Here is a 23,890-nt window from a genome sequence, read left to right as displayed (position 1 = left end):
TCCATTTAATGATGACCATCAAAGGAGTTTCCACCGTTGATCTGGCCCTTAAATCACAAAAGGAAAAAAATAGAACCCCATTACCTCTATCAATTTGCACCAAAAAAAAAAAAAAAAAAAAACTCTGTAATTCAATCCTAGAAAAGGAAACTCAAAATTACAAACCTTGGGGTCAAAAAATAATTTAAAATAAAAATGAGAAATGGATAACCACTACAAATCCAAATTTTATTGGGTCAACTAAACCATAGGCCACTCCACTTGCATTGGTGCAAGATGATTGTGCCGTTTGATTGAGATAAGTAAGCCTTACATCTTCCAATCTGATCCCTTCACATGGATTCTTGGGGCTACAGTCAAATTTCAAAGCCACTTGTGTTGCAGATGTTCCTTGGATATCCTTATATGTCACATTACTGATTTTCACCCCTGAAACCTGTAAAATTAAAACGTTGATTAGAAAGCTTTGAAACTTAAATGAATTTTTGGGCCTATAGGCCCAATGACAAGCGCCTAAGGAACCCTTAGGCTAGCTGTTAGGTGATGTACCTGATCAGGGCAGTTTTCTCTTCGAGGGCAATAGTTCTGATCAATTATAATTGGGTTGTATACATTCTTCATGACGATGTTTGTAAAGAGGACATCTTTAACAAATCCACGGCTGTCCCTTCCCCATGACTTAATCCTGAGCCCATTTTGAGTACCATTGAAGATAGCATTTTTAACTGTCACATTCTGAACGCCCTCTTCTTCGAGGTCCTTGGCAAGGCTCCCAATGCTGCAGCATACAAACCCATGCACACGTTAATCTCACTTGATCGAGTTCATTCATAATATACCAAGGTAATTAACAAGTATACACCAGCCCTTACTGATTAGCAAAGCTAACCTGATACCATGTCCAGGCCCACATGCAACATGCTCGATCCACAAGTTTGTTGTACCAGGCCCAATCGATAAACAGTCGTCGCCGGTCTTGATGCCGGAGCTCATGATGGTGATGCCCGTCGACAGTTGCACATGGATCCCGTCGGTGTTAGGGCTGTTTGCTGAGGCTGTGACCATCACTCCTTGGATGAAGACATTTTCACAGCCATTGATCACAATGTGAAACATCTGGCTGTTTACAGATGATAATCCATTGATGACAATGTTCTTTGAGTTCACAATGGTTAGAGTCTGCATGCATGGTTGATATAGACAAAATCATCTGGTCAGGCAGGCCAAGCTCTAGTTGCTTGCAAGTGAATAGTGGACATTGGGGATTGGAAATCGCAGTTTTCTTTTACCAAGGAACCAAGGAACATAGTATTAAACAATGTATAAACAATGGAAAAAGTATATATATATATTTACTGCTTAATTTGTGCCCCCAGTAGTTAAAGCTTTAATTTTGCATTTGGGTGCAATATTGATTTGGTTGTTTTGATTAATTTGTGAAGATTAACCTACCGTAGCTCCTGCTGGGCAACCCTTGCTCACAGCCTTGCAAGCCCACAGAGCGCTGCCTTGCCCATCAAGTGTTCCTCCATTGACTGTAACACCACTCACACCCTCAAACCTAATCCAGGTTCCAGCACTGCCCAGGACAGTGTAGTCCGATGGGGCGACGAGAGTCCCGTCGATACGTATCATGATGTCGGTGTTCTTGCAATTCCCACCAAAGGTTGCTTGCTTCAGAGAATATCTTCCCGGCGGCACATAGATCATGGCCGGGCTGACTGAGCTGCAGGCCGCTGCCCATGCACTGAGGAACGCTTGGGTTGAATCTGTCTTGCCATCTGGCATGGCTCCCAGCCTGACCACATTGTAGATTGCATATACTGGTGAAGGATGGAATGCAACAAAGAAGAAGAATGAAAGAATTGGAACTATGGGGTTCACCATTGTTTTTGTCGAGGGAAGGGTAGAGACTAGAAATAGAGAGTTTGGAGTTAACGGTTGATTGAAGAAGCTATTCATGTTTTGGGGGTTATTTATAGGATTCAATTGGGTTTGAAAATTGAAATCCAAAGCAACTATGTTGTATATAATTGATATTAATTAAGGAAAAATAAATTGAAAAGGAAAAGCAATTGAGTCATGATTCATGAATGTCTACACGTATAGGAAGCTTTGAGCGCAAGATGAGGAGATGCAGATTATAAGTCTTAATTTGCCACCTACATAAGTTTGTATATGCTGTGCTTTTATCGCATTTCCTTTTATTATTACTCATTATATTTTAATTCAATTATCGAATAACCAAATATACAAACTAAGTCTAATCCAGCATTAGATGCACTTAGGGGCTGCAATCAGGTTGGGTTAATCTGAATCCGGTCGAACTAATGAAATCTTAAATCTGAATCTGATCCGAAATATAGACAAATTTGGGAATCTCAAACAGCCCCAAGTTTTTTTTTTTTATCTTGGCGGGTTGATATTTATGCAAATTAATCAATATGGAGATTAATTAGCAATTAATTTCAATCTCATTTATGCTTTCAGTTCTATTTAATTTTCCTCTTGAAGTAGGCTGGCAAAGAACTTGCTTAATTAATTAGGAGGAGAAAGAAAGAAAGGCTGGCCACGTGAGTTGAACAAAAACCATCATTAAATAGTTATTTAGTAGCTCACCATTGGATCCAATATGAACAATAAATTTGCATTTGCATTTGGATTTTGTATTGTTCATCTTCATACAAGGCAAATTGTACTTTTTTTTGCATCTACCATATGTAACTGCAGTCTAGGGTTTTGTGATTGAAGGCATTATAACATTAATTAAATTGACACCATTTTCCTATTGAATTTGATACTGAAATCTACTTATCAAAAATTTTATATCAACCACAAAACACACACACAACACACAAATATATAAAGTTATTTTTTTCCTGTATGTATTTATTTGGGGGATCTCAATTTGGGTCAGGCCAGGCTCAAATCAAGCTAGCTAGAGCTACCTGAGTCTCTAACCAAGGCCCAGCTTGAAGCCCAAAACCTCGGGCCCACAGGTTGAGCCCACCTAATCAGGTTGCGTTCTTCACATTCATATAGACATGGTCTATAATTTGGTATCTAATTAAGCATCTAAATTTATAAGTCTAAACTGGAGCAAACCTTATGGCCTCTTCCTTGCTGAGAGTATGGATGTATCCTGTGAATGATGGTGATGATGGCGAGTGTTCTGGGGTGAAATTATCTGGTTTCAAGAAGCTATATATTCGATTCTACAATATTATTCAACTAATTGGGTTTAATTTAAGCAACCACAATTACATGGCAATCACTTATATATTGGGCTTTTTATGGCTTACATCAAAAAGTAGGGTAAGGGAGCACCTGATGGCTTTCTAAGTCAACTGCTTCACATGGGTTAATATTATAGGGATTGTTATCCTATTGATTGTTAAAAAACAAAGGGAAAACGATTTCATAAATGGGTGCTCTAACGGAGAAGTTGTTTCTCAACAATTTCCACAACTAAGAATAGGATATGTTTGAACAAAATAAGTTTATATGAATAGATGTAAATGGCTGTCCATAGTGAATAGGATGAGTTCTGAAGTTCAAAGCAGAGAATGTTGGTTTTGACTCTCTGTTATACTTCGACTTTTTTAATCCAAACCATAAACTTTCATTAATATAAAGTACTAGTAAAGATTGTACACCATAAACCTTCATTTGTAGCTACCATATGTACTTGGTTGAATGGTCTGTATTCTGTAATCCAATTAGCACTACAAGAAAATTAGTTTATGACCGCTGGCTTTGATCTAAGGCGGCGATCTTCAGTCTGCCCCCTAAACCTCTGCTGCTTAGGTCAAGACCGCCGCCTTAGGTGACTGGTTCAAATTGCACTGAAGCAGTGGTCACACCGAGCCACCGGTTTAGCATTAATCAGGTGGCGGTTTAGACCACCGGCTTAGATAGTAAAAGACCACTGCCTTAGATTTCTGTCATGCTCTGTCGTGTTCTTAGGCGGTGGTCCAAACATGACCGCTGGCTTAGATCTTTTTTTTTTCATTTTTTATTTATACTAGATTAATTCTAATATTTTTTGGTCATGTTGATAGCTAACCTAGCAGACATGACTGCCGGCATATACCTATTTTTTTCAAAAAAAAATGCATATGCCCGCTTAATTGCAGCATTTTTGCGGTACCTGAATTTTTTATTAATCTAGCATTTTCATACCTGTTTAATACAGCAAAACCATTTGATGAAAATCAATTTAAAATGAAATCTATTAATTCAAAGATTATATATTAAAATATCCAAATGACATTGTTCAAATACAATATCCGGTTGACATATAAATAGTACAATAACTTAAAAAAATAATCAAATTCTCTAATAATGAAGCACATCTTCCAATGCAAATCCACTTAACATATTGGTTGAACCTGCAAACCAAAACATATAAATATTAGAATTATATTTAAGTATTTTAACTATAAAAATAGGAATAGTAACTAAAATTTACATGGGCTGAATTCTAAGCAATTAGTGGTGGAAATTTTTAGTTAATTTAATTAAGACCAGGATTAAAATGAGAAATTAGTTATCTTGACTTGTTAAGAAAGAAACAATGCAAGGCCAAGCCAACTAATATGAATCATATACTTATATAGGAATCTTTCAAGAGAATCTGAAAAGTACTCCACGAGCTCAACTATTCTAGCTTATGACAAAAAGAAAACCTATTCTAGTTTATGGTCTCGGTTTGGGATGGATTGTATGACAAAAGGGAGAAAATAAGGTCTGCGTACTATAATCATGCTGAAAATACTTGGCTCTCTAGAAGTTATCTCTACAAATTCATCAAGTGCTCCTGCAGTAAATGCTTTGTACTCTATACTTGGAAATTTCCTTAGTTCTGTTCTTCTGACTACTGTGTCTCACGTCTCCAAGAAGGGCGGCCATCATAAAGGATGGATTATGAATAACCTCAATGCGTCTCATTTGGATTACTACTATGCATTCATTGGAGTACTGAGCCTTCTGAACTTTTCTTCCTTTCTATGAGTAGGTTCTATGTTTATAGAGCAGAGATCTCTGATTCAATGGAAGTGCTCAAAAAAGGCCATAGAACCCTCTTAGATCCTGTATTCCTCACTATGCAAGACAATCACTGCCGTAGCATACAGCCTAAGCAGGATGTCTGAGATAATTGCCCCTATAAGAACAGTAAGGCTGATACGAGATAGACCACAAGATGGGAAGACCATGGAAAGGCTGTTGACTGAAGGTGATCTGGTGGTTTGCCCTGAAGGAACCACATGTAGGGAGCCATACCTACCGAGGTTCAGCTCTCTGTTTGCTGAATTGGTTGATGTTCCTGTAGCAATGACTGTGCATGTGAGCATGCTCTATGGGACGACAGTAAGTGGGTTCAAGTTCTTGGACCACATATTCTTCTTCATAAACCCAAACCCTAGTTACCAGGTTCAGTTTCCTGGGAAGGTTCCTAGACAGCTAACATGCACCAGGGGAAGATCTAGTTATGATGTAGCTAATCACATTCAAAGGCAGATAGCAGATGCTTTGGGGTTTGAGTGTACAACACTTACAAGGAGAGAAAAATACATGATGCTAGCCTGCAATGAAGGGGTGGTGTATGACAGTAGTAAAAGCCTTCGTTTAAAGCACATAATATCAACACTGCACGAAAGAGAACAAAAAGAGATAAAAACACATTTTTTAAACTTTTTGGTGATGTAGTTTTTGTTGGGGTCTAATATATTTACCAATTACTACTGTTTATCCATGGAGATGTGGGGACCATGGAATTGCTTTTACTGCTGCAGTGTGCTCGCAGAATTTAAGCACAGGCTGTGTGGAATGTTGATTCCAAACAAAAAGCTGCATAGAGAAAAGAAGGCAGGTTTAAAAATTACAATTTTCCATTGCCATAGTAAATTATCACATGAAGAGATGCCAGTAAGCATCCTAAGAATCAGGAAGTAAAGTACAATTAATCACCCACTTTACTATCATTTCCTCCATATGCTAGCTCGCGGTTATCGTAAGACCACTTCAGTCCACAAACCTAAATCAGAAGAAAACTTTCAGTCTAAGAGAATTATTATCTGTCATAAAATATTCAAGTATCAACTTAACTAATTGCATACTTCTATCATTATAACTATTAAAATGCATTCCCTTGTTCAATTCTTAGTTCCATTCTTTGATTCTTTCTTCCCCTAAATTGTCTCTCCATATTTCTAGTTTTGCAATTACACTTCTCTAGTCTTATCAATTATCAGCTGGTTCCTTTAGAACCAATTCACATGACTAAGTAATTTAGTAGCCCTCCCTCCCCCCCCCCCCCCCCCCCCAACAAGATAAAATTTCTAGTTCACATCCATGAATGTTGTCAACATTTTGAGGCGTTGATCCAGGTCAACCAGAGTCAAGGCAAGTTCAGTGGACCATTCATTCACATGTATTTATCTATTAGTGAGAATTTTACCCAACCTAAATTTTCAAAGTTTTAACATAATAAGCAAGATGGCTATCAGTCCCTCATGTGAACATGGAAAGATGCTTCCCAACTTACACTTGGTGCTCTGTTCAAAGCCTATTTATGTTCTTCAGCTTGGTAATAAGAATAGAAGTAGCTTCTGGAGCCAAGGCAACTAAAGACTTTGACATATCATCTTCCCGAAGTTCCATTTTGTTCTCTTCTATGTATTTCTGCAAGTTGAGCTTGGACTCTTCAATATTGAGTTTGATAACTTGAATTTCATCAGGATCCTCAGAAAAAGCATCTTCAATATCACTTTCTGTTATTTCTTTACATTCATGTTCTGGTGTTGCCGGTACTTCAATAATGGGTTCACAATCGTAGGCTTCAGAGGTTGCTCCTAATACTGGGCTTGGCACTGGTGGAGGTAGTAGATCTGGATTGGTACGCACATGTGGCGTTTGATCAGCTACTATGGGTGCAGTTGAAATTACTAGACCCTTCTCTTCCGGCATTGGTAAGGCAAGCTGTGCACTGCATCCAACAAATTCTTTCAATAATCTAGTGCATGAAAAATATGACATGCATCTAATATTGTTGTCATCATTGTTGTTCCCATCTCTCCATCTCTATAGGTAAAATTACAAGGTCAAAGATCAACTTGAGGTGTTTGGATGTTATAGTTTATCCAGTCAACAGTGGTACCCTGCTTAGAGAAATAATTTGGATTAACCACCCTATAGGAAAGTTCATTGTTGATAAAGAGAGAGGGAGCATCTAACCTGGTCTATCACAAGGACTGAGAGATCCTTCATAATTTGAGCAAGCTCATTCACTGATTCCACAACCTGTGGATAAACTTCAGTTAATTAAAAGAATAGCACAAAGTTTCACAGACCAACCAGGCCGGAGCTAGAGCAGAGTTTCCTTCTACCTGTCTGATCCCCCTCTCCCTTTCCAGTGTGAATGCCTTGCTCTTTTTTAGCTTGGCCATTTTAGTGATCATTAAAACCTTGAATAGAAAAAGCATCCACTTAGATCTTTGACTAACTAACCTTTTCTCACACAAAGAATTCTTATTAACACTGCTACTTTTAAAGGCTAAAATCTTGTGAACTAAGGATATTACTAGAGAATTTACAAAGAAGAGAAAGAGATTACCATATCAATAAAGTCATCATTCTCTACTTTAGACTTATCATTCAAATCCATCTCCAAATCACCCATCTTGACCCTACACCAGAAAGGTAAGTAATAATTGTTAATTATTAATAGTTCATAAAATCTCAGAGACACAGAAAATCCAGAAAGTGTGCAACATCTCAAATAATAATTAATAATTATTAATTTTTTTAATCAATAAGTTTTCATTTTCCTTCTTTACTCGAGAACTTCTATATCCAGAGCTGTATACTTGCAGCATGATGGACCCCAGAACCTATAGATGCCAGGATCAAAACCTAGATCTGATCAAAGAAAAAACTCATTCAAACCATTCCATTTGAACACCCCAGATTTCAGAGTTCAAAAAGACAAAAAGTACATCTGGGTTAGTACCAAAGTCTTTTCCCATCATTTAATAGTTCTTTTTGTGGGTTTTATTGATAAAAGGAACACAAAGAGTCAGGAAGCAGCTCCGGTGTGAACTGTGAAGAAAAAACGTACCAATTGTTCTCGGACGGTACACAAATTAGGCTGTTACGACAAGTTGAAGGAAGAGAGAGATGAGGAAGAAAAGAACACATATACTATAATTTACAATAAACATTGAACATACATAAAATCAACAGAAAAAAATGTATCTACTTCTCCAAACCATGAAAGGAGATAGTATTTGTATTTATTAGTGAAACTGAGTACCTTTTAGCTAAAAGAGTAATTTGGTGCCATCAATTTCATTTATACAATCAAACTCTGAAGTTTCTATGGGTCTAGATATGCTAGAAACAACAAGATGTGTAATAGTTGCTGATACACCAAATCAGAGATTTGGATTTGGAGTCTGATTGAATGTAAGGAAAAAAAATTAATGTATCGATCTCTGAATTGGTGTATCAGCTTGTTTCTAGTAGATCTGGTCTCTATTGCTTGACATGAAGTAAAATCTCAGACTAACAGTATGAGGATGCAAGTTTTAATCTGGACAACTATCTATTAAAATGCCAGAGGTTAGCTCTGTATCCAGTCCACCCCATCCTAAGAACCCTAATAGCCAAGAGCAACAACATTGAGTAATTATAAACTAGAATAGTAGTCAAGCCCACGTTTTGATGAAACCCCTAAAAAAAAGTTTCTTCTTTGAGTTTTATATCAATTCACTCAGCCAAACCACATTGTCATTGCTTGAGTTTGCTACTTTTGTTATCTAGCTGTTCTTTCCAAAATACACAATGAATGCCATTTTTCCTATAAATTGTCATTTCTTTCTTTAATAAGTTCATGATGTTAATATTCAACAAATTATGGACTATTTTAATAATATACTTTTCAATAGAATGATAGATCAATTTTGTTTCTTCATCTGGCCCAATCAGGATCCCAGAAATGCACCAGATTTTGATTCCCGTTTCCATGTCATCCATGCAGCCAAGCTTTTAAAGGTAGGGTAGATGTAGAATTCTGCTCACACAAAGGAAATTTCCGCCATCAGACTTCCAAGATAGCAAGAAACTTCCCCTGTGCTACCATACTAGTGATGGATGATTCAGGTATATCATAGATGTTCCCATCAAGTCTTGACCTGAATAACCTTTAAGCCTCAAACCTATAGTCATTACAATCTATAACACCAAGAGTCCACTCTTCACAATTCTCAATTGATGTAACCAGGAACCAGTGAAGAGATGCTCATGCCATCGTTTAGATGAAGTTCTCAAACAAATAATTACAGGAAATACTCATTATTATCCGTTCTTGTGCAGTTCTACCTATATTTTAGATTAAAACGAGGGACAAAGAAAATATGAAATGGGTTAAAAGGCAGCAGATATGCAAAATATATCAATAAATGACTGATAAGATTCCCTTGAAACAAGTCCTAAATGAGTTCATATTAATAAGGACCTCTGCTCGCATCCCAGTCCCAGCGTGGCGCCGGACTCCAATTGCATCATCATACATGACAATGAGACTAAAACCCAAACACACGTGAAAATGAAATAGAGAGTCCGCCACTCCATGAAGAAATTCAAGAATACCTTGATCAATTGGGCTATTACCCAAGCTATCAAGCCAGACACGAGAGTCAGGTTTGCAGCGTGTGTGTGTGTTGCCACTACTAATAACAGTTCAAAAAAGTATCAGTGAATTTTATAAATAGTTTGGTTCTAACGAGAGTCGAGAGAGCCTTCGGATTTAGGACAGACAAAAGAAGCAATCATTCAACACACGCCCGGTGGGACTCGAACCCACAATCGCCTGATTAGAAGTCAGACGCCTTATCCATTAGGCCACGGGCGCTATTTGTTAGTCGGTTTCATATATTCATTTAATTTGATGTAGGGGTCCCTTATTGTTGTGTTGTTCGTTTTAATTTATGATATTTAGGTATTTTAGATTGGACGAGTACAACTATAGAAGTTCATGTAAGTGGAGAGCCATTTTGTACCACTAATTTTAGGCACTCTTGGGATTTTTTTCAAAGAAAATGTGGCAAGAGTTCTATGATAATATCAATTGGGCCAAGTGGTATCAATTCCAATTCAAATTATTTTTGTTACGTGTTAGATAAATTTGTATTAATTTTTATATTTATTTTAAGGGAAATTGTCTAAAACTCACCATGACTTTTCAGCATGGTTTTTAAAAATGAATCGGTTAGGGGTCCAGTTACCGGTTCGAACAGTCCGACCGTTCGACCCGAACGACTGGCCCATTCTGACAAAAAAAAAAAAAAAAAGAAAAAAAAAAATTGGAAACCGTTCAAATGGTTCGAACAATTAACTGATCGGTTCAACGGTTTGCTGACCAAAATCAACGATTTTGAGGAAAAACAGAACCGAACAGGTGATCGGTTCCCAGTTTTTCTGATCCGACCGTCTGATCCGGTCCAGTTTTGAAAACCATGGTTTTCAGCATTTCCCTTAAACTCACCACAACTTTTCAAAATGTCTAAAACTCACCATGTCAGTAAGTTTTTATTCTCCAAAACTCACTTTCCGTTAGTGCACAGTTAATGCTTCTTAACAGAGGTGTCCATGTCAGCATAAATAACAATTTTCATGACCAAATTACCCTTGAATGGCGAATTAGAGGAAAATAGTCTTTTTCAGTTTTCAATTTTCTTGTTTTCTTTTTTGCATTTTTAGTATTTTGTTATAATTTCCAATGTTTCTTATAATTTCTGTTTTTTTTTTTTACATTTTCTATTTTCTACAATCTATAAATTTTCCTGTATTTTTTGTTATTTATTTGTAATTTCTGTGTTCTTCTATATTTTTTTTTGTTTTTTCTACAATTCTTATTTTCTGATTTTTTTTTTCAATTTCTATAGTTTCTATAATTTGAAAATAATTTTTGAATTTTTTCTTTTTTTCATGTCTAAATATTAAAATGATAATATATTAACACCAGTTAATTTATTTTGTATATATTTTCTAGTTAAGGTTAAAATGATAATATATTAACACCCGTTAGTTTGTTTAACGTCAAGTTAGTGACATGGTGAGTTTTAGACATTTTGAAAAGTTATGGTGAGTTTAAGAGAAATGCTGAAAACTCATGGTGAGTTTTGGAAAATTTCCCTTATCTTAATTCTTATTATTCTTATTACATTTTATTAATTTTATTATTCTTAAATGTGATGCATAGTCCTTGTTATGTTACATTTAGATAGGAGCTAGTCTTAAGACATTTCTAATTGGACCAAGCTGAACCCTATCCATCTTTTTTTGTTATCTTCTGATTTTTTAGAAAAATTCCTTACTTTATTGATTTTTTTCTGTTCATTAATAAATTTATTAATAATTTTTTCTCTTATCTTCTCCCTATTTTTCTGAATTTTCTAATTAATAAAACTACATTATAGTGAAACTTTCTCTTTTTTTTCTCTTTTTTTTTTCAAAATTGCATAACTGGGTCAAACCAGTCAAACTAATTGGTCCAATTGAATATGAAATGGTAATTGAAACTAGTGGATTAGATGGTTTTAGGTATTCAAATAACTCAACCCATGAACTTCGTCTTCTTGATGCATAGCAATTTTTCGGCTTTTGATTCATTTCTCCTTCTTGTCCTTTCTTCTTCTCCTAAGAAATTGGCAAAGCTAGGGAAACCACCCATTCTATTTGATCTACCATTCAATGCTTCCAAGACTTAAGTTTACTGCAATGGAGCTATAAGACAAAAGAGATAATTCATGTCCACAAAAAATATTTTTAGAAAACTAGTAGTTTAATTGTCGCATAATTTATAAAAAAGACTTTAGTGAATTTTTAATATATTCGTTTTTTTTGAGAATATAGCAGCAAATACTTTATTCAAAATTTAACTAATAGTGAAATTATGATCTTAACAAAAACATTGTAATTAACTGTGTTTCTAGTATTTATTTTCATGTCATATTTTCTAAAAATATGTATAGTAGATTTAGCAAATCAAACTAAATCAATCAAGATTTGTTCAAATTGATAACTAAAAACTTATATTTTCTTAATCCGTCTTCCTTCTATATTATTCGCCAAATTTAACCCGTCTTCTTGCTATATTATTTTAACTCTTTCATTATTATTTTCAATTTCTTGTCCAGCCCGGCACGGGGCTGCCTGGGTTCATGTTGTGGGACATACTAGGCATGACCTTTGAAGGGTTTTGAGCCTGGTAGGCTTGACCCACCCAGGCCCAAATGATGGTACAACACAACCACTTAAAGCATGGGCGGTCTACAAAATCATGTTATATTGACACGACACATCCCACTTTACACCTCTACCACTGATAAGTTATACTAAACCCTTGGTGACTTAGTTTAATGGGAGGGCTGGGAAAGAGGAATGGAAGAAAGAGAGAGAACTGAAGAAGTAGAAAAGGGAGAAAGGGAGAAAGGGAGCAGGGAAAAATGAGAGGAAGGGCGTAATGAACAACCTTTTTTTTTATATATGGTATACATATTGCTGGTATATTACAAGTAAATTTAGGTAGCTCATCCAACTGGTATCTCCCATTTACTCATATTTTTTAGCTCATCCAACCTTGTAGCGAGATGCAAGTCACTCAAGGAAATTGAAAACTTCATTTGAATGGGAATGTGTAACATAGGCGTTCATTATATGGCTCAAACCGCAAAATCAAATTGAACCAAACTGAATTTGCGGTTTGGTTCGGTTTGAGAATTTTTTAAATTGTGGTTTGTGGTTTTGGTTTGGTTTATTGAATTTTATAAACTGAACTAAACCATAAACCATAAACTGAAATTTTATTATATATATATATATATATATATAATATAAATATATGATATATATAAATATTATATATAATATATGTAATTGGAATGATAAAATTATAAATATATAATGAATTTTTTATTTTATAATAAAAATATGGGAAAATCTATGATATGGAAAAAGTATCTTTTCTATATCGTATTGAATGTGATGGACCAACGTTCGCCTTCTCTGTTTTGGTGAATATGGGTTATCATACGTAACCGGCTTTAAAAACAACCATTTAAATTGTATTTTAAAAAAGAAATTCATTTCAGTATAAGAAAGACGTTAACGTCTTCACTGTTAAACGTCACCCAGAAGCCGCTCTGGTGGATGGGGGTGCACGATGACCGAAGCTCACTTCAAGAACGGCTGCCTCGAACGGCTAGTATAGGGGGCCTCTAACAAACAAAGATGGTCGGGAGCAAGAGAAGTCGTCTACCGGATGGCAAATGAAGGAGCACGGGAAAGAAGACAGTCGGGAGCAACAGAGAAGTCGTCGTTTTCGAACTGAATTCATTTTTCCTTTTTTTGAGCACGGGGAAGAAGACGGCAGGGAGCAATCTACCGGATGGCTAATGGAGGAGCACAGGGAAGAAGACTATCGTCGTTTTCAAACGGAGGAATAGAGAAGGTGTCGATTTTCGAACAGAGCTCTTCTCCTGTTGTTGCGTTCAGGGGTATAGCGGTAATAATTTTATGATGGTGGGAAACAATCTACTGGAAAACGAATGGAGGAGCACGGGGAAGAAGACAGTCGTTGTTTTCGAACAGAAGAACTGAGAAGTCATTGATTTTCGAATAGAGTTCTTCTCCTTTTTTGAAAATGAGAAAGAAAACGGTGGGGAATAATCTACCAGATGGCGAATGGAGGAGCACGGGGAAGAAGACAGTCGTTGTTTTCGAATGGAAGAACTGAGAAGTCGTCGATTTTCGAATAGAGTTCTTCTCCTGTTTTGATTTTTTTTGCACTACCAAAAAGAGCCTTCATTTCATTATTATTTCATAGGGGGTGAGCAAAACTAGAAAGCAGAAGCTCTCGCTCATTTGTTTTCTTTCTACAAAAAGGATCACATTTGATGTTTACTCACTCTAGCCAGACTCTAGTACGTACTAAGTAGCAGCAGCATTAGTAGTAGGTCTATCTCCTACATCCTACAAATTACAATTTATCTAAAAACCAGCGGAATCCAAGATGGAGAACAGTCGTCCGCCATTATCGTGTTTGTGGCGCTGCTTCTGCTTCAGGGGACAAGGAACAAAGAACGACTCCTCCCATGTCAAAAACCAGTTCCTTCGCCTCCTTGTCCATCTGTTTCCTCGCGTTGTGTTCTTTCCCAACGGTGTTCCTTTTGTTATCCTGGGCGTTTATCCCGAATACAATTATCTGCAGATTCTCTTTCTCGGAAGCAACGACGGTGAACACATGCCCCAGTGGAATTATGAAACCTGTATTTGAAGACACACGGGAACTGGCCTTCTCATACTATACCCCATCTCCTTCTCCTTCTCTTCCTCTCTGGTTCTGACTGGAGATGTGTGGGCACGCCATCTCCCACCATCCACTCCCTTTCACTACAAAAGCTATCTTGGTCGACCTCGTGTTGTACAAGGGAGCTAGCATTGCTCCGGCTCCTTGGCTGATGTTGCTAAATATGACGGAGACATCGAGGTCTTTGAGCTGCTAGTAGTCGTTACGTTGGGCCTCGTAGAGTTGTCCATATCTGTTAGAATAGATGGGGCGTTTCTTCAACAGGTTGAACGGGCCCCTCGTCTCACTTTGGTGTATGCTCCACCAACGCTCGCCCTCTGATGATGAAGAAGCCTGCTCGCTCATGGCCTTAATCTGTTCCTTTGACGCCTCCCTTATCACTCCCTTCCTTTTCTTTCCCAACATCCTCTTTAGTTTGTCTTTTGGAGTATTTAGAGCGGCTTCCAGGATTTCATTGCTAAATGCAGTGTAGAATGATTCCCCATCTTCGCTGTTGGCACTGAAGAATTTCGAGACGTGGCTGAGAGTTGAGATGGCCTTCAAGAGTGTGACTATCTGGAGGTTTTCGTTGTCGTCTCTGTTCACCAAGTAGACCATCGTTCCAGCAGGAATCCTAGCTACATCTCCACACTCAAGATTGTAGGATTTCCTGTTATCATTGCGCACCAAGTTGATTGTTGCCTTCCCCTTAACAACAATGACAACAACATCTGCATCCCAGTGGTGGGGGAACAGGAAAGTGTTAGGTTCGACTTTCAGGATAGCCAAGCGGTAGTTACCTAGACCACTCAGAAGCTTGAATCGGGAGCTGAATCTCTACTCATTGAAGAAGTAGGGGTTACTCTTGTCACTCCTGTTGCTGCTCCTCCTCTCGGCTGCCTTCTCTTTGCTTGTTATCTCTTTGCGGTTTCAGTGGGTAAGCCGGTGACAAAGCTGTCGACAAAAGGAAGAGAGAAAGCTTTGGTGGACGGATTCTCCTGTTTCGAATTGTGCTGAGGGGTATAACTGTTTCGCTGATGGGGAGGAGTTGGAAAAAAAATTCATACTTTTTTGAATGGGAATGTGTAACATAGGTGTTCATTATATGGTTCAAACTGCAAAATCAAATTGAACCAAATTGAATTTGCGGTTTGGTTCGGGTTGAGAATTTTCTAAATTGTGGTTTGTGGTTTTGGTTTGGTTTATTGAAATTTATAAATTGAACTAAACCGTAAACCATAAACCGAAATTATATATATATTTATATATATATAATATGAATATATGATATATAAATATTATATATAATATATCTAATTGAAATGGTAAAATATAAATATATAATGAACTCTTTATTTTATAATAAAATAATAGATAAAAGTTTTAAGTTTTAATTTTTAGGAGAGTTATTTGGACTTTCTAATTGGGTTAGGCCCAAAAAAATCATAAAATAGTCCAAAGTCCCCAAACAGTTTTGAAATCGCACCAAACTGTAATAAAATAATTTTATTTGGTTTGATTTCCATTCCAAAATGGTTTGATTCCATTTAAAAATTTCTCAAACCGTAATTTATTGATTTGGTCTGAGATCTTCTTCAAACCACACCAAACCAGACTGTGAACACGTAGTACACAAGACAAGGGAGACAAGGGAGAGCAGTGTTGGCCCTAATGGTCGACCCCTCATACCTTTCAAATTTGAAATTATTTTCAAAATTGAGCCTTCCCTCAAATGGGCCGGGAATTGTTTGGGTGGAGAGGGATGCCATTTGTGGGTCAGTGGGTCAGAGTTTGGTCTTTGGACCCTTATATTTCGGGCAAATATGTGGGCTATGATGAACAGTTTGAAGATAGGGCTGTTGTTGCGGGCAAAATAGGTGGGCGTTTGGCCCAAAATCAAATGCTGGTCCTTGTGATCTTTATTTGGGACCCTGATAGGCTGATATGATATGACACTATGACAGGGACGAACGAAAGAAACGAGGGACTAGGGAAGGGAGGTAGATAGCGAGATTGATGAACCGAGGGATGTGGATGACGTGACGGTGTGTGTCTGGAGGTCTTACAAGTTGGTTAGGCATGTGAACTCAGTTTAGGGAAGACAAAAGCTTGAGCACATTAATGGATTTATATATTGCAACTGAATGATTTGCCGTGAAATCAGACCCCATAAATGGTTGGTTCTATGGTGGGCCAAATGGTCCAACCGTCCGGGTTAAAGATTTGAAGAGGTTAGGTCAGTCTTAATTGAATTCCAAATCTGCTGATAGAACGGTTTGGGGTGACTTTGATCGGGTTGAGGACCTTGAGGCTGAGGCAAAATATGGAAAATGAAAAATCCACTGGCTATTCTATCCTTTGTAAAACATACACGCCCGGTGGGACTCGAACCCACAATCGCCTGATTAGAAGTCAGACGCCTTATCCATTAGGCCACGGGCGCTCTTTACTATTCACTCCATTTAACCTTTTATAATCCAATGTCACAAGCACCCTTTTTTATTTTCGGGTGGGAATGTTTTACGATCCACTCCACTTCACAATTCATAACTATTTCATATGTGTTTCGAATCATTAAATGTTTTTACTTCATTTCTTTACAAAATTGGAAAAAATAATCATGGACCTATTTATTGATATTTAGGTGTTATTAAACGTTATTAAGCACACTACATCAGCAAAACAACGAATAAATACCTAATTGTTGGAGGAAACGCTAAAATGACGTTTCCTTATTTGAATCTCTATGCATATGAATCTGCATAATGAGAAAAATGCTGAAAATGGTGCCTATATAACATCATTTATTCAATAAATACCCACAGTTTCAAATACATGCTTCTAAAGGGATGAGAGATCCATCATATGGATGCCCAAAGATTGCGGAATAAGGGGGCAAATTTCAAAAATTTTTCTCTCCCTTCAATTGGGAATCGCATTCCTTATTTTCGAAAATCATATTTTCAATGGTCATTCTTGAACCATAAATTAAACCAGATCTGAATCAAAAGGAGTAGGAGAGGATTATACCTAATACAAAGAAATAGTGTCTCCCAATGAAAGTGTTCACGCCCAATGAAGGATCCAAAAACTGCTCCCACTGAATATGGCGCAGTGCAGGATGGAGCAGAATTAGTAGTATTCTTCTCCAAGAACTCTGTCCTTCGCAAGAATCAGCAGAATGGCACGTGAGCACAGCTTCCTATCAATTCTTTCCCAAAGAACTGATGTCAAGATCGAATATTGACTTCTCCCACAATTGGAGATCGAACTGGCAAACAGGGCGGCAAGAACAGGGAGAAGGCAAAAGAGTATTCGCAGGGTGCAGAATTCACTCTTCTTGTGATTTCAGCACTGAAGAAAATCTGATTGTGTGTTTCCTAAAGGCTGCCGCCCCTCCTTCTTTTGTTAACCTAAAAGATCAGCTTCTAATCCAATTAGGAACTACTTATCCAAATCATATTTGGATAAGACTCCGTTTAGGTGATAGGGATAAACCCTTATCTTATCTGCAGATTAGATTAGCTTTCTCCAAATCTCATTAGGAGGTTTCTAGATCTGAATCACATTCAGATCTGGACTCTATGAGTGGAGACCCTATCCTATCTGCTAATCCATCTCAGAATTCGCCCCATTATTAACTAATAAAATAGCCCAGTTCGAAATGGGCTTTAGGCCCATTAAGCTTATGTACTCACTTAACCTTCCTAACAGCTGCCCAGTTGAGCTTTCTTGTATGGCATGGGACCCAAGCATTGATCTACACATCAGCCACATGGGTTCGGCCCAGCCTTTGTTACAAGGCCTAGCCGAATACACTGTTATGGACAGTGCACCCCCTGAAACCCATCAAATGGGCTCTATGGGCCCAACACTTACCCTAAGTGGTCCCTGGGCCAAGCCACCTTGTAACACCCAGGGGCTGTGGGCAGATGCAAGATTAGCCCATCAGGTATTATCCTCAATGGTCTTACACTTAACCTCTCAGCCCATAATGATCATACACTGCCCGACAAGAGAGGACTTCTCCCTCGGCTGCAAGGAACAATGTTGCACTCTCTACTTATATGGATCCCGGGAATTAAAACCTTATTGCAAACATTTTAGAAATCATAATATATATACTTTTATATTTCATAAAATATACTTTGCAAAACAAATCTCAACGATTGAAATCGGCTACCGGCAGTCTTGGTTTCCATCAGTGAGAGTGCATCCCCGATCATTATCTTTGTTCGACAAAAGGGCTGATCCTGTCACTATGATCACCCACTCAGATGAATTCTCGGATTGTCCCAACATACCCAGATTTTGACCCCCGCTAAGGATCTCACTGAATGGTACATCAAAGACAGTCCAATCCGACACCTAGTGTAATATCATAATCGAGTCTAGGGGTCGGATGTAACTTTCCAGTTTTGCCCATCAATCTCCAAGGTCCAGGGCAATAATGGAAATCTGGTCCAGTTCAAAGATTCAATTAATCCCACACTGTATGTGCCTATGATCTCACCTCGGTAGCTGAGACAAGCCACCCCAACCGACTTGGTGGTACCACAGTGTCAGCCTTGTCAGGATAGGTCTCCCCAGACCAACCCACTGGCTGTGAATATTCTAAACTAACACGAGTCTCATTAAGTGTCCAATTTAAGGGTATTACACAGAAACATACCAAGGGAACATGAATCAAATATGCACTTTTATTCATTTACAATAAATTCATAAAGTACATCATTTTGATTGAAACTAAGGGCATAGAAAACTGTCTAACAGTCTCATTCCCCAGCGGAGTCATCTTCCATATTCCTCTTTATCTATAGTTGTGTTCATCCGTGTGTCGTGTAGCTGACGTGGCTGAAAGGATAAGGTGGGGGCCACAATAATAGTGTAGCTCGGCCGAGCTATATCGACGTGGCTGAGCTAAGCTGACATGGTCAGACGATGACTGGGCGGCTACGTGTCTCTCAGGACCAGTTCAGCCATGACCCGAACACCACTCCCCTAGTTCTAAAGTTGAGGCATGAAGTGTTCAACCGAGGTGTAGCATGATAGGATGCTTTGTTCCTCGGCACCTTCCTCAACAGAGAATCAGAGAGGCACAGACTTCGAAGCTCGGCACTTTCCTCGGCACTACGCTACCGAGCCTTGAAGAGACCCAGACTTCGAAGCTCAGAACCTTCCTCAGCACAGCGCTACCTGGCATCGGAGAGGCCCAGACTTTGATGCTTGTCACCTTCCTTGGCGTGGCGCTACCGAGCCTCGAAGAGACCCAAACTTCGAAACTCAACACCTTCCTAGGCGGGGCATTGAAGAGGCGTAGACTCCAAAGCTCGGCACCTTCCTCGACACTACGCTACCGAGCCTCGGAAAGACCCAAACTTCGAAGCTCAACACCTTCCTTGGTGGAGAATCGGAGAGGCACAGACTCTGAAGCTCGGCACCTTCCTAGGCACTGCGCTATCGAGCCTCGGAGAGACCCAGACTTCGAAGCTCGGAACCTTCCTTGGCGTAGCGCTACCTGGCATTAGCGAGGCCCAGACTTTGAAGCTCGTCACCTTCCTCGGTGCAACGCTACCGAGCCTCGGAGAGACCTAGACTTCGAAGCTCGTCACCTTCCTCGGTGCAACGCTACCGAGCCTCGAAGAGACCTAAACTTTGAAGCTCGTCACCTTCCTCGGCACAGTGCTACCAAGCCTCGGAGAGACCTAGACTTCGAAGCTCAAAACTTTCCTCGGTGGAGAATTGGAGACGCAGACTCTGAAGCTTGGCACCTTCCTCGGCACTTTGCTACTGAGCCTTAGAGATGCCTAGACTTCGAAGCTCAACACCTTACTTAGCGCAATGCTACTGAACCTCGGAGAGACCCAGACTTCGAAGCTCAGAACCTTCCTCAGCGCGATGCTACCGAGCATCGGAGAGGCGTAGACTCTGAAGCTTGGCACCTTCCTCGGCAATGCGCTACCAAGCCTTGGAGAGACCTAGACTTCGAAGCTCAGAACCTTCCTCAACTCGATGACTCGACACCTTCCCTAACGTAGCATCGCCGAGCATCATGGAGACCTGAACTTCAGCACCTTGACAATCTTCCATGGCACAACATCGTCGAGCACCGGAACGACCAACCTACCAAACACAATCATATGCATTTTTGTTGCTATTTGTATGAAAATGTTGGTAAAGGAAAAGGAAAAATGGGAGATAGGATCAAGAAGGGGTTGAGGTAATAGAGGAAGGGGTGGTTGGAGTTGAAGAAGATTAAAGAAGAGGGAGAACAAGGGTGATCAGAGATGATAGTCTCACCAAAAAAATAGAGCTTGACTATGTGAAAACTTTTAGAATCGAGTGTCCAAGTTGACTTAGTTGCCTTAAAAACAATTATACTATTGGTACCTTTTACCATGAAAGTAGAGGGAAGGTCAATTTACTCCAAGTGAGGAGTTGATTGTCATAGCAGAATGAAGCCATATGTGTTGGAGTGTTGCCTAACATTTTCCTTCAATCCATACATGGTTACAAATTCTGGTCCCTTTGTTTGCTCTACACTATAGTTGAAGAAAGATTATCAAATCAGAACCTATCACTCCTTGCATGCATCATCAGTAAATTAGATTTCTCCTGAATTTTAGAATTTTCCTTTGGATAGATAGACTATGTAGATTCCTTTCTTACAGCATGGATGATGGCAAAAAACTCCATGTTAAACCCAATGCTCCATGCTGTGTGAACATGATCTCAAATCTTCTTAACCTCAGATATGTGAATATGATCCATGCTGTGGGTTTATGTTCTAAGAACATTGTGAACCTGACCTTAGATCCACAAGCAAACTTCTTGGAAGACTAAATCTTCTTAATCTTAGATTTGAACATGAAAGCTACTTGAATTTAGCAGAAAATAATGTCAAATGATCAAATAACCAAATCTTGAGAAGAAGAGTCAGTAAAAATAATAAGACAACTGAGAATTCAATTACCTCTAGTTGCAGAAGAATGACAAAAATCTCAGTTTGGAAATCTTACGCTGTTTCTGTTTTCCTCTATGCATGGGAGCATAGCACTTGCTCCTGGGCTGTTGAGGTCGGAAATGAGAGATGGGAACTTACCGTTGGCATGGGTTTGGCAGCAATGGTGATACATGAGAGATTGAGAGTATAATTAAAAGTTTGTATCCAAAAGAATGGATACATACTTTCCCCTCTTCTTCGATGAAAAACTATCAGAAAATGCAAAATCTCACTATTGAACATTGCACAGATGTAAGTGTAACATTACCAACCTCTTGCAAAATCAAGCCACGACACATAAATGTTTTGAACGGGCTTTTGAATCATTTCCAAACACAGCCTTAATGTTTCCACCAAATTCCTTAAGTTGCCTTTTTTTTTTTTTTTCAATTCTTAGTATAATTTTCGTTGCTGCCTATGAAGCATGAGCTTCATTATCAGTAGAAGAAGCATCAAACAAGTAAAAAAAAAAAAAGAAAGGCAAGAAATATTGTTGTTGTCCGTCGACTATCTCTAGCAATGGTCTTCTTTAGCTATGAGATTGTAAAGAGATGAGCGGTAGGATAAGGTAAGTTCAATATGACTGGTTGATAAAGAAAATTAGATGACATCTAAAGGGCATTTTTATCTTTTTACATGCCACTTAATGACAATTAACAATCTTGGACTAAACTGATAGTTTTTGGGAGTTCAAGTACTGCAGTGACATGTTTTGAATTTCGAGTACTAAAGTGAGACTAACCCCAAAGTACAAGGTACTAATATGCAATTTACCCATAAATTTAAGGTGAAGTTTGGGAGTGTTTATTTTAATAAATGTTCATGAATGTTTGGTGAAAAATCCCTTATTTCAAATAGGGGTAGTATAGGTATTTTAAAAATGACATGGTGGGCAACTTTAAATTTTTCATTCCATTTACATAATTAATTCTAAGAATAATTCTAGTTTATCACACTTATTTTTCATTCCATTTATGGGCAACTTTAAATTTTTTTATAATTTTTATATATTTTTTATTTTTTTGTCTTTCTATATATTTTTAAAATTTTCATTATTTAATTATGATATCATTGGTTAACTTACTTACCAAAGCAATTGGACCATTATGGTGCAGGTCAAGTAGGATGGGCTGAATTTAAGCTTAACCCAGGCCCAACCCTATGCATTGGACTTAAGGCCAGCTTCAGAGCAAAGTTAAGTTTAATCCTATTTAACTTGGGCCCAACCTCCAACCTGCATTGAAATTTTGATGCACTAAGATTTGTCTTGGACTTGGATCTATCATTAACCTTATAACAAAATTTGACATCAAAGGATGTGTATAATTGTATATGCATGCATGTAAGCAAAAATATGTGCTATATATGTATTTATAATTGTATGTATATAATCCGGCTTGACTTTAGCTACCGAAAGTATAGATTTAGCCAAACCTAAAAAAATAAAAAAGCCCAAACTTTTAAACCTATGCCTACATCCAAGTCGAGGAGCAAAGGTAAAAGCTAGGCTATCTAAAATTACAAGCTATCTTGACTTGAACTCGAGTTAAGCCCACATAATTTGCCTCCCTGTGGACCATTGGCCATTAATTAGATATAAAAACAATTTTCATTTTAAGTTAGTTTAGTTTTTAATTCTATTTCTATCATTATTTAAAATAACTCTTATCTATCACATTCATTTTTGTTTAATATAATGAATACAAAATATTAAAGATGCACCCAAATGTGTTTTTACAAATTTTCTATGTTTTTAACAATTTCTTGTTTCTCTATCTTAAACTTTTATTTTTTATTTATGATTCCATGGGTTGATCCATTTGACTTAAAAGGTTAAATCATTGATCGACCACACGATAGGAAAATGGTTTTGTTTTTGGATGAGTTTTAAATTGTATTTCATTTCCATCAAATAAAAACACTTTTATTTAGCACGTTTAATGTTGTTTGATATGATAAATAGATAATATTAGAGATGTGCTAAAATTTCTTCACAAGTTTTTATAGTTTTTGTAATATTTATATTTATTTCTAAATTTTTATTATTTAACTATGGGAACATTGGTTGACCCATTTGACGCCAATGGCTGAACTATTTACTTGCCACTTAGACAAAATGGTGGTTTATTTAATTATTTTTCATGTTAGTTTTGAACATAGGTTTTACAATATTAAAAATATTAGATATATACTTAATTTGTTGAATTTATTTGTGAGAAACAATACCTTGATGAGAGGAAATTTAATGAAGTATGAAGTAGAAAGTAATATATAGTACTTTAAATTACATATTTTGCCTACATAGTTAAAAGAGGGATTAAATTCATAAACAGGGATGTTTTAGTCAAGAAATGTACACAAAGTTCATTTATTTAATGTGCTTTAAATATAAGATTTAATGAAAGGAAATTGAACTTAATACCTTAAATATAGGACTTAATGAGGAGGAGTATAGTGAATTTAATAGAAGTAGTAGTTCAAATTAAGTTTTTTGCCCCCCATAAATATAGGGAGACCAAATTCATAGAGTAAGGGTA

General features: G+C 37.6%; 1 protein-coding gene, 2 non-coding genes and 2 pseudogenes across 3 annotated transcripts; 1 reads left to right on the top strand and 4 right to left on the bottom strand.

Moving 5' to 3' along the window:
- Window positions 1-184: 184 nt before the first annotated feature.
- On the bottom strand, window positions 185-1,887 carry LOC148873472 (polygalacturonase-like). The gene is made up of 4 exons (XM_088966112.1): window positions 1,453-1,887; window positions 890-1,179; window positions 550-778; window positions 185-436 (listed from the first exon to the last, which is right to left on the bottom strand). The coding sequence occupies exons 1-4, from the start codon at window positions 1,885-1,887 to the stop codon at window positions 185-187; spliced, it is 1,206 nt and encodes a 401-aa protein (XP_088822238.1).
- Window positions 1,888-5,145: 3,258 nt separating this feature from the next.
- LOC148873471 (glycerol-3-phosphate acyltransferase 1 pseudogene) lies at window positions 5,146-5,836 on the top strand (annotated as a pseudogene).
- A 4,004-nt stretch (window positions 5,837-9,840) lies between these two features.
- Window positions 9,841-9,913, bottom strand: TRNAR-UCU (transfer RNA arginine (anticodon UCU)). The gene has a single exon. It is a non-coding gene; the product is annotated as a tRNA-Arg (tRNA).
- A 4,139-nt stretch (window positions 9,914-14,052) lies between these two features.
- LOC148873469 (vicilin-like antimicrobial peptides 2-2 pseudogene) lies at window positions 14,053-15,452 on the bottom strand (annotated as a pseudogene).
- A 1,268-nt stretch (window positions 15,453-16,720) lies between these two features.
- Window positions 16,721-16,793, bottom strand: TRNAR-UCU (transfer RNA arginine (anticodon UCU)). Its single transcript has one exon. It is a non-coding gene; the product is annotated as a tRNA-Arg (tRNA).
- Window positions 16,794-23,890: the final 7,097 nt, after the last annotated feature.

Source organism: Nelumbo lutea, chromosome 1 (assembly GCF_056320005.1).
Source record: "Nelumbo lutea isolate HS-2025 chromosome 1, American lotus-T2T, whole genome shotgun sequence".
NCBI classification, from domain to species: Eukaryota; Viridiplantae; Streptophyta; class Magnoliopsida; order Proteales; family Nelumbonaceae; genus Nelumbo; species Nelumbo lutea.
This window is presented reverse-complemented; position numbering and strand designations above follow the sequence as displayed.

What these genes read in the sequence shown, in the direction of transcription:
- LOC148873472 (XM_088966112.1), bottom strand. Translation starts at nt 1,887, where the DNA reads ATGGTGAACCCCATAGTTCCAATTCTTTCATTCTTCTTCTTTGTTGCA. An exon ending in GGGCCTGGACATGGTATCAG is followed by an intron (nt 779 to 889) that starts GTTAGCTTTGCT and finishes TGTATGCTGCAG; the next exon opens with CATTGGGAGCCTTGCCAAGG. An exon ending in GAGAAAACTGCCCTGATCAG is followed by an intron (nt 437 to 549) that starts GTACATCACCTA and finishes TTAATTTTACAG; the next exon opens with GTTTCAGGGGTGAAAATCAG.